General features: G+C 29.9%; 1 protein-coding gene across 1 annotated transcript; it reads left to right on the top strand.

Annotated features, from left to right (window-relative positions):
- The first annotated feature begins 2,553 nt into the window (after positions 1–2,553).
- Positions 2,554–7,350, top strand: LOC120116655 (proteasome subunit alpha type-6-like). Its single transcript, XM_039137075.1, has 6 exons — positions 2,554–2,631; positions 2,900–2,995; positions 3,635–3,696; positions 6,697–6,763; positions 6,859–6,866; positions 7,266–7,350. Exons 1-6 carry the CDS (start codon positions 2,554–2,556, stop codon positions 7,348–7,350), a joined length of 396 nt encoding a protein of 131 aa, XP_038993006.1.
- Positions 7,351–9,785: the final 2,435 nt, after the last annotated feature.

Raw genomic sequence — 9,785 nt, 5'->3', positions numbered from 1 at the left:
CGCTCCGATTAGGAGCTTTTTAAGGAAAAAGAACCCCGGAAACGTCCTTAGGACGTCCCGATCTATTTAATGGTGTAAAAATAAAACTTTCCGGTCACCGGATGCGGTGGCCGGCGACGACGGTCACGGCGGCATACGGTTGCCGTCCGGTGACCGGATTCCCTCTGATGAGGAATCTAGAGAGTCAGAGCTCTCTCGGCTTGAGAGAAAGAAAAAAAAAATGAAGGCTGGCCCTTCGGGCCAGCCGGTTTTGGACCTTTTATAGGCCTCCCGAACGACGTCGTTTCGGGAAGGACTATGCGCGTAATTAGACAATAGTTAAACCCCGTCCGCGTCCTCCGAATTTGTAAATTTTACATTCTAGTCACTAAATCGATTTTATAATACTTTTAATTCAGATCTTTAATTTTAATTTCTTTTATTTTAGTCCTTTATATTAAAATAATATATTTAGGATAAATAACAGATTTAATCCCTTAATTTTAATAAATAATATTTTAATCTTTAGTTTATATTTTTAATTTATTTTATTCTAATATCCGAATTTTAGATAATTTTATTTTAGTCACTAAATAATAAAATAAGAAATAGCATGTTTAATCCCTGTAATTCTGATTAATTATGAATTAGGCTTTTCAATTTTAATTTCACTATATTTAGTCATTTATTTTAAGTATTTTTTATTGCTTTAAATATATAGTTAGAATTGTATTTTTTACTGTTTTATATTTAAATGTTGTTATATAATAAATAAATATTTATTTTAAATAAATTATTTTAATATTTAGTTTTCAATATCAAAGAACAGGACAGTCTTAATACAACTGGATGTCCTATTCTGATATTTTAAAATTAAAAATTAAACAATATTATTTAAATTAATATTTATCAATATTAAAGAAAAGAGCTGTCTTAAGGCACCTAGAAGTTCTTTCTGATATTTTAAATAAATAAATATTTTTATATAATTTTGAAATAATAGGATTATAAATTATATTTTTTGAATTTTTAAATTTTAATAATAGAAACAATTTATAATTAAAAAGTACCAATTTTGGGCGTTGTAGGGGTGCTAATCCTTCCCTAAACGTAACCGACCACGAATCCCTTTTTATTATTAAAAAGAACGAATTTTTGGTTATAAAACGCATATCAGTTCATTTTTTTAATTGATGTTTTCTTAAAACTCTTTTAAAGAAAATAATTTTTAGGTATTCGACCTACCTGATCCAAAAGGTCGATGGCGACTCCCAAATTATTTTAAAAAATATTTATTCACATCACTTTTCCCGCCAAGTAAAAAATTCGTGCCCGGGCGAAAACCGGTTACGACAGTATGCGTTTAAGGCAGTGAAAGCATCTGGGATCACATCCATTGGTGTTCGAGGAAAATATTATGTTTGTGTTGTTACCCAAAAGAAAGTTCCCGTCCGTACTCTCCCATTTACATTTCCTTTACTTCTTTATTTTTAGGATTAAATTGATTTTAAGGTTTTCTTCGATTTGGGTATTTAATTTTGAATAATGCTATGCAGGACAAGCTATTGGATCAGACTAGTGTCACTCATCTTTTCCCTATTACCAAGTTCCTTGGATTATTGGCTACTGGCATGACATGTTTATTTTTTTTGCTAAATACTATTTTTTTATTTTGGTAAATATTTTTCTTAGATATTATTTGTTCGAATTGCCAAGATCTTTGTTTTGTTGACTAGTGAATCGGGGTTTTGGGGATGTAAGGGATTATGGGCTATAATGATATATATCTCTTTTCACATTGATGATAATTGGCATTTTCATTCTTCAGTTGATGCAAGGACCTTGGTCCAACAAGCAAGGAATGAAGTAGCTGAGTTTCTATTCAGATATGGATATGAGGTGCCTATGGATGTATTGTCCAATGTATAGTTACTTGTATTATATTCTCTTGAACTTGACAATATTTAGTTGCTTTCAAAAATTTGGATTTTGTATTTTCTATATATCTCATATGGATAATGTTGATCAAGCTTAATAACTTGAAGAGATCAGTGATTTGGATACACACTGGATATAAATTTATACGCTTTACTTTTGCTAGTAGATATTTGAAAAATATTAAGATCATGCTCGTTTTAACATCAAAGTTGAAGCGGCTTTATCATCCTTATTACTGGTCATGGGTATAGTCTTGGTTCCAAAATTAATACACACGAACTACATTTTATTATTATTTGAATTCTTATTGAAAATTGATCTATCTTTGATGTTTATGGTCCTGGTCCATTTGATGATCATACATTAATTTAGCCTCATGCTTTATTGGTATAGGATTGCAAACCAAATCACAGGTTTATACTCAACATGCTTATATGAGGCCTCTTGGAGTTGGCACGATTTCTTCAACATCCTACAACTATAATTTGTTTTAAAAGTTTTTCTATCTTTATTTTTTCCATAGGAGATTGCAACTTTTGAGTTGTTAATACACATGCAAGTAGATATGCTTATGTGTAATTGTGTATTCTAGGTAACTTACTCTGCTATATTATGTTCCTTTTATGTGAATTTGCCATGGTTTTGGGTATTGACAAAGAAAAGGGACCCCACTCTACAAGTGTGATCCAGCAGGCCATTTTTATGGCTCATCAGGTTTTGGGTAGTTTGCAAGTTGATTTTATCGCCATCATGTTTGGATTCTTGATTTTGGTTCTAAATGCCTGGTTCCAGAAGCCATATATTATTAATATGATGATTCATAATTGTTTCTCTCAACTAGTCTTTTTGACTATATTCTATACGGAAGTTTTTGTTTTGTTGAGAGTGTAGTACAAAATGCGACCACAATAATTTGGTTAAATTTCAGTTGGTTTAAGGTTGCATTATGCATCTAGATTGAATTTTGACTGATGTTCTGCAGGCAACCAGTGCTGGATCGAAAGAACAAGAGGCAATTAATTTCTTAGAAAAGAATACGAAGAATGACCCTGCTTTTACTTATGAGGAAACAATGCAGGTATGTATTTTATCCTTTATGTATGTTAAAGGAAGTGTTAAATGTCACAAGTTTAACATTTGCTAACACTATCGCATTTGTCTAATGTTTTATATTCCTACATTGTACATACTGCTATTTTGGCTCTACAATCTGTTCTTCAAGAGGATTCAAGGCTACCGAGATAGAGGTATAACAAGTCACTATCATCTTTGTTTGTAGTGATTTTATTGCTATGTTGAGTCTGCAACCATATTAATGTGTGAATGGATTATATATCTTTCGTTTATTCTCACTCTAATCCAAATGTTGTTATTTCTCTAATATAATTACATACGTAATTACGTATAACCACAATCATTGTGTAACTAAATTATTCTTGTTTACCCTCTTTTGAACCGTGGTTGACAAAAATTCTTTGATTCTTGAAAGATGGGAGTGTGAAAGCTGATAATCCAGTTTTCCAAGTGCTGTCAACCGAGAAAATCGATGAACATTTGACAACAATTAGTGAGCGCAACTAGTAGGCATGGGACCATATCGTGCTTTAGTTATTTTTGAAAGGCATTCATAATAAGTTATTTTTATTAATTTATATTTTTATTTCTGAAAGGCTTTATTTTTTTCTTTTACTGCAACATGATATCTTCTAATTCGTAGGAGCGCCTCTTATTGAAAATTATCTTGCTGGATTTAACAGCTCCGTGTTTGCTTATGGCCAAGTACTTATACTATTTGGGGTCCAGTAAATGCCTTGTTGAAGAAAATTTATCAAGCGATCAGCAGGGCTTAACTCGTCGTGTGTTTCAGCGTTTATTGATCGTATAAATGAGGTGAAAGTTTTGAATTTATGCTCATCAATGAATTTGTTGATTTTTTTTAATTTTAAGAATGAACCATTTTCAATAGTTTTGTTCTGACATTCTTTATTATAGGAGCAAATTAAGCATGTGATAAGCATCTCAAGTATCAAATCCGTGTTCTTTTCTTGAGGTAGAGTTAATTGAATTATTTTGATTCTTAGTTTGACATAATGAACTGCTTAGCGTTGTACTATTCTTTTCCTTATCACTTTATTTCAATTTTCTTTTGCAGATATACAATGAGAAAATAACATATTTATTGGATCCAAATCAAAGAAACCTGCAGGTAGAATGAATTATTATTTAACTTTTCAGTTTCCATTTTTTACTAGACGAAAAAATTGGGTTTTCTTATAATGTTCTATCATTTTCATCCAGTTAAGAAAATGTAAAATCTGGCGTCTATGTGAGAATTTGACAGAAGAGTGTGCATTCAATGAAGGGATTGACTAAGCTACTGCTAAAGGTTTTTCTTATTTTTCTTATTTCCTTTTGGCCGAGCTTGATTGTTAATTTCTTAATAATCTTTCATGAAGAAGATACCCAATTTTGTTTAGAATGCTAATGTTTTTCTTTTTCTTGAGAGAAATAGATTGGATCATTTATTCCAGTAATAAGCTGCTGAATGAATAATGTAGGGATTATCAAGTAGAAGGACAGGTGTCACTACAAGAAATTTCTACTATTGTGATAAATTTAAATTTGTTAAAATTATTTTTTGTCACTATTAGCAGCTTTTTGATGACAAATAGATAATCATCGCATTAAATTAAAAAAGATACAATTATGACAAAAAGTTAAAATCGTCATAATAATTTGTCACAATTAACAAACATATGTAACATATGGTGACAAAATAAATTTTATTATGATTTTTGTCACAAATGTTTCCTTCCATTTTTTTTGCCAAATTAAAGACATACAATGACAAATTTTGTAACTAAAAATTTTAATAACTATGATAGAAAAAAATTGTCACAACAAATAATGAAATTTAGATTGTTGTGACAAATTTTGTTTGTAATATATTTTAATTATAGTGACAAAATGTATAGTCACAAATGATTATCTCTAATTTTTTGTACAAAATCATATAGTGACATGTTTTGTAACTATAAGCTATAATTATTGTTACAAAAAGTTGTCACAACAATGATAGATTCAAGTTTTTAGAAAAAACAGTTTTTGTCGTATATGTTTTAATTATAGTGAAAAAATATATTGTCACAAAGATTTCTTTCCATATTTTTTTGTCAAAAAGTCATATAGTGACAAATTTTGTAACTATAAGTGTTACTTATTACAAAAATATTGTCACAAAAAATAATGTTATTCACGTTTTCGTGACAAATTATATTTGTAGTTATAAATTTTAACTATAGTGATAACATATATTGTCATAATTATTTTTCTCCCTTTTTTGTTTCAAAAGTTATATTGACAATTTTATAATTATAATTTAGTTATTGTTATAGAAAAATTATCATATCAAATAATAAAATTCAAGGTTTTTTGTAATAAATATTTTTGTACTTATATTTTAATCATTATGAAAAATTATACTATCAAAATCATTTCTTCATATTTTTTTAGTGTCAAAAATGTTATATAGTACAAAAGATATATGTCATAAGATTTTCCTCCATTTTTTGTCAAAAAATCATATAGTAACAATTTTTGTTACTATAGTGTTTATAATTATTACAAAAAATTGTCACAAAAATATGGTATTCATATTTTTGTGACAAATTATACTTATACTTATAAATTTTAATTTTGTATTAACATATTGTGATAAATATTTTTCTCCAATTTTTTGTTTCCAAAAGTTATGTTGAAAGTTTTGTAATTATAATTTATAGTTATTGTTATAGAAAAATTATCACAATAAATAATAAAATTTAAGTTTTTTGTAATCAATTATTTTTGTAGTTATATATTTTAATCATTATGAAAAAGTATACTATCAGAAACAATTCTCTCTATTTTTTTATGTCAAAAATATTATATAGTAAAAATTTTATAATTATTGTTATAGAAAAATTATAACAAAAAAATATTATTTTTTAATTAATAAATGATTCCCAAAGTTAGGGGACTTATATCCCACGAATTGGTGACTGAAACACAAAATACGCTAAATGTTCATGGACCTTATCATGATTTTCCCCAAAATAACAAAATAAAATCTATTCATCCCTTAATTTTCAATCTGCCTGATACTCAACCCTAACATTCCATCTCCCTCTTCTCTTCACTCGCAGCGACAGCCCCCTCACCAACAAACCGAAGCCCTCGACTCTAGGCCACCGAATATGGGTGGCCGTTTCTACTCCGGCCGACTAACTCACAAGATGTAAGGAACGCCAAGAAAACTACCCTTAATCATCAACAAGACCCACTATAATTCCTCTCCTCGACCGAGAACCAAGCGACGGAACGACCACCATACGCGGTGGCCCTCCGACCCCAAATCAACACCCACTATGCTTCCTTCTCTCTGTCGACCTCATTACCCCGACGAACACCACAGTAAGGTAACCTTACATCCCTAACTACATTATTTTTAGACATTAGGAATTTACATAAAAACAAAGAATGAATTGTAAACTAGGAATGGAAATATTTTAACAAGCATACGAACATGAAAAAAAAAACTAGAATACCTTGTTGATGGTCGTTGCTTTCATGCGAATTCTTTCATGGAGATCAATCTCTCACATCCTTTGCTTCGAGCTTGTGAAACATTGGGTTACACCAAGCCTACCCCTATTCAGGTCTTTATTTTACTTGATTTCATAATTCTCGCTTCATTAATTGAGTTTTCATCAAAGAGTTTTTGGGTAATTTGTTCTATAGGTTGCATGTATACCTTAGCCTTGACTGGACGCGATATGTGGGGAGTGCAGTTACTGGTTCTGGGAAGGTATATTTTTTTTATCTTCATCTCTTTTTGTGCCATTAATTTGTGATTGAAGATTTGATTTTTATTGAAATGCTTTTAATTTTCCCATAATGCAGACTGATGCGTATGCCTTACCTACACTATAAAGGTTGTTAATCTGTCCTAAAAGGGTTTCAGCTATACCAGTGCTAATCCTTACTCCTGCTAGAGAGTTGGCCGTTTCAGAAAGTACTATAAAATCTTTTGAACATTTTCAGCTCTCTATCACAGATTTATTCAGGATTTTGCTTTCTTTGTTCTGGCATAGTGTAAGTAAACTAATATATATATTTTTATAATGGAATTATGTTATCATAAACTAGTGAACTGGTTTTTGCTTTTTACTAGTTTATTTGAAATATTTCTAAGTCTGTTTGTTCAATCTTTTTATGCTTCAAGTTTGTTGAAAAATAAAAATATGTTTCAATTGTATTTTTGGAGATTCGTTGAGGTTTAAACCCTATTCTACATTCATTTGTTGCAGGGTTCGCAGTATGATAGAGAAACTTGCTCAGTATACTGACATTCGATGTTGTCTAATTGTTGATGGGCTTTCATTAAAGGTTTGACCTATTGATTCTTTACTTAGCCGGCTTAATTTGCACTCATTTTATATACAGGCAAAAAGTTATGTCCGATCCTTTCAACACTCTTTTTTTAATTGTTTCTTTAACTCAGTTGAAATTTCCTCCACTATTGTAAAAAAAAACTAATCATTGATCACCCTTTCCATTTTCTTAAATGTTTGACTGGTTTTGTAATACCCCAACTCGTATCTGACCCGGTTAAGAGTCCGAGCTGTCACATTGACTTTTCAAAACCTTTACTTGAACAAAATAGTGAATAATTTTAAAACTTTTATTAAATCAATTGACTAATTTACATAAATTAGTATCATATGATTTACAAAACCAATTCGAGTATATCGAATTCAATTTTTTATTTCATGCCAAATACATATATTTTCTGATCTGGACTTTGTAAGGAGATACTGACTGTCTTGCTCCCCAATGCTCTTTATTCTTCTCGAACCTTCGCGTGAAACAATCACACGCTAAGTCGATGACTTAGTGAGGCAAATAAAACATATAATAGAAATCATAAAACATTCCATATAACAAACCACATGAACATTTAATACTAACTTATCATACAAATCATATAACAATTTCATACAAAATCACACACCTTTTATAACAAATACACTCATGTACATATATCATCATCTACTTTCTTAGCATTATCATATATTTATATAACTATTTCTATCATTATCATCTAATATTTATCACCTGATCTTGTACTTATCATTTATGTATATCATATCACACATATATCATTTCACAAGAAACACCCATAAATCATAATTCCTGTAACAAAAAGCACATACATTATATATATATAGTATTCATGTTATCTCTTTGATTAGCCCATGGTACACTTGTGAGAACTATAGATATGTGAGTCTATAGAGGTTGTGCACTAATGCTGTCACCACAGCTCGTATAAATGTACCGAAGTACCACGTAGAATGCACGTAGTGCCGTAGAAATGCACCGAAGTGTCGCGTAGAAATGCACCGTAGTGCCATATAATGTCCATAAGGACCACATAGAAAATCATATACATATACCATGACCAAGTATGTGTCTCAAAGACCTCATAAATGTTCCAAAGAATATACATATGTCCGAAGGATCACGTAGACCTTCGACTCTGGCATGCCAACTATACCCCTAGCTCTCATGACACATAACATGGGCATTATCATTTATTTCATTTCAAATATTCACATAAACATGTAATTCATTTCACATATCACGTATCACATAGCTTTTCACATACTCATAGTCATATGTCTTATCTCATAACATATACATGTTTTCGCCTATATAATTCATATCATTTCTTATACCATCACATAATTCATTTAACATACATACATATCATGTAACATTATAATAGAAATACCTATAAGTTATATCACTTAGATTTCATATACATCTAGTCACATAGATCACTTTTGCATAGCTTATATCCACATATATTATCTACATGTATACCCAGAAATCAAATGGCATATACCAACTCATAGAAATATATATATAGTTTATGCAATCACTTTACTTATACTCACATGGATCCATATCATAGAGCTTAGTTCCCTTGTACATGTTATCACACCGGCATATAATCTTATATCAATCCTATAGGTAAAAGCTATTTATCTATCTCATTTTCCCTTTGTATCAGCTTACATGATTTATTATACTAACATGTACAATAACATATAACCCTTATCACTTATCTCACGTTATTTAATTATGAGTTATTCTATCCATTTAATTTAGTTCTATATAGCTCCTATAACCTTCTCATAAGGTTTTATAGTTCTTCATTTTATAACTTCTATATCATAGTTTTCTTTTAAGCATATCACTTTTTCCTATAGTGTTATTTATAGGTTCGTATCATCGTTATGCTCATGTCCCCTAATTTATATATATACCATTTTCATAAAGTCATTTATTTATTATCTTCTGATTTTATATTATTCTCTTAAATATTCTCATATTACTCTATAGTCGGTCTTATTTAACTCATCACCCATCTCATGTAGTCATAAATATATTATACTGATTCTCATAATTAATCACCTATACCCTGTAACATGTATGGTCAACCATCATATAACTTATTTTACTTCCCATGCAATCATATAGATCATTCATATTAGATCCTAATGATCACACTACATGTATTCACAAATCATTTAACACTTACTGTAATTTATCATATACTCAAATCAAACATATACATATGATCATAAATTCATACATTCTAATATAGGAAATAGACTCGTCGCAAGTCTTATTTCTATTAAACATCATAAACTAACATGTATGCACTACTTGTGCATCGGTACATAAATCATTCGATGTTTTTATTTTAAGGGGGTGCATCGATGCACTACTTGCATTCGATGTTTGTTTATTGAGAGTGT

This window comes from Hibiscus syriacus, unplaced genomic scaffold (genome assembly GCF_006381635.1).
Source record: "Hibiscus syriacus cultivar Baekdansim isolate YM2019G1 unplaced genomic scaffold, ASM638163v2 tig00110300_pilon, whole genome shotgun sequence".
In the NCBI taxonomy this organism is placed as follows: Eukaryota; Viridiplantae; Streptophyta; class Magnoliopsida; order Malvales; family Malvaceae; genus Hibiscus; species Hibiscus syriacus.
This window is presented reverse-complemented; position numbering and strand designations above follow the sequence as displayed.

Bases quoted from the DNA above. Each gene is read 5' to 3' on its own strand.
- LOC120116655 (XM_039137075.1), top strand. From the start codon at position 2,554: ATGGTTTTGGGTATTGACAAAGAAAAGGGACCCCACTCTACAAGTGTG. The intron at 2,996-3,634 runs GTATGTATTTTA...TCTAATTCGTAG, and splicing joins CTTATGAGGAAACAATGCAG to GAGCGCCTCTTATTGAAAAT. The intron at 3,697-6,696 runs GTACTTATACTA...TTTGTTCTATAG, and splicing joins CCGTGTTTGCTTATGGCCAA to GTTGCATGTATACCTTAGCC.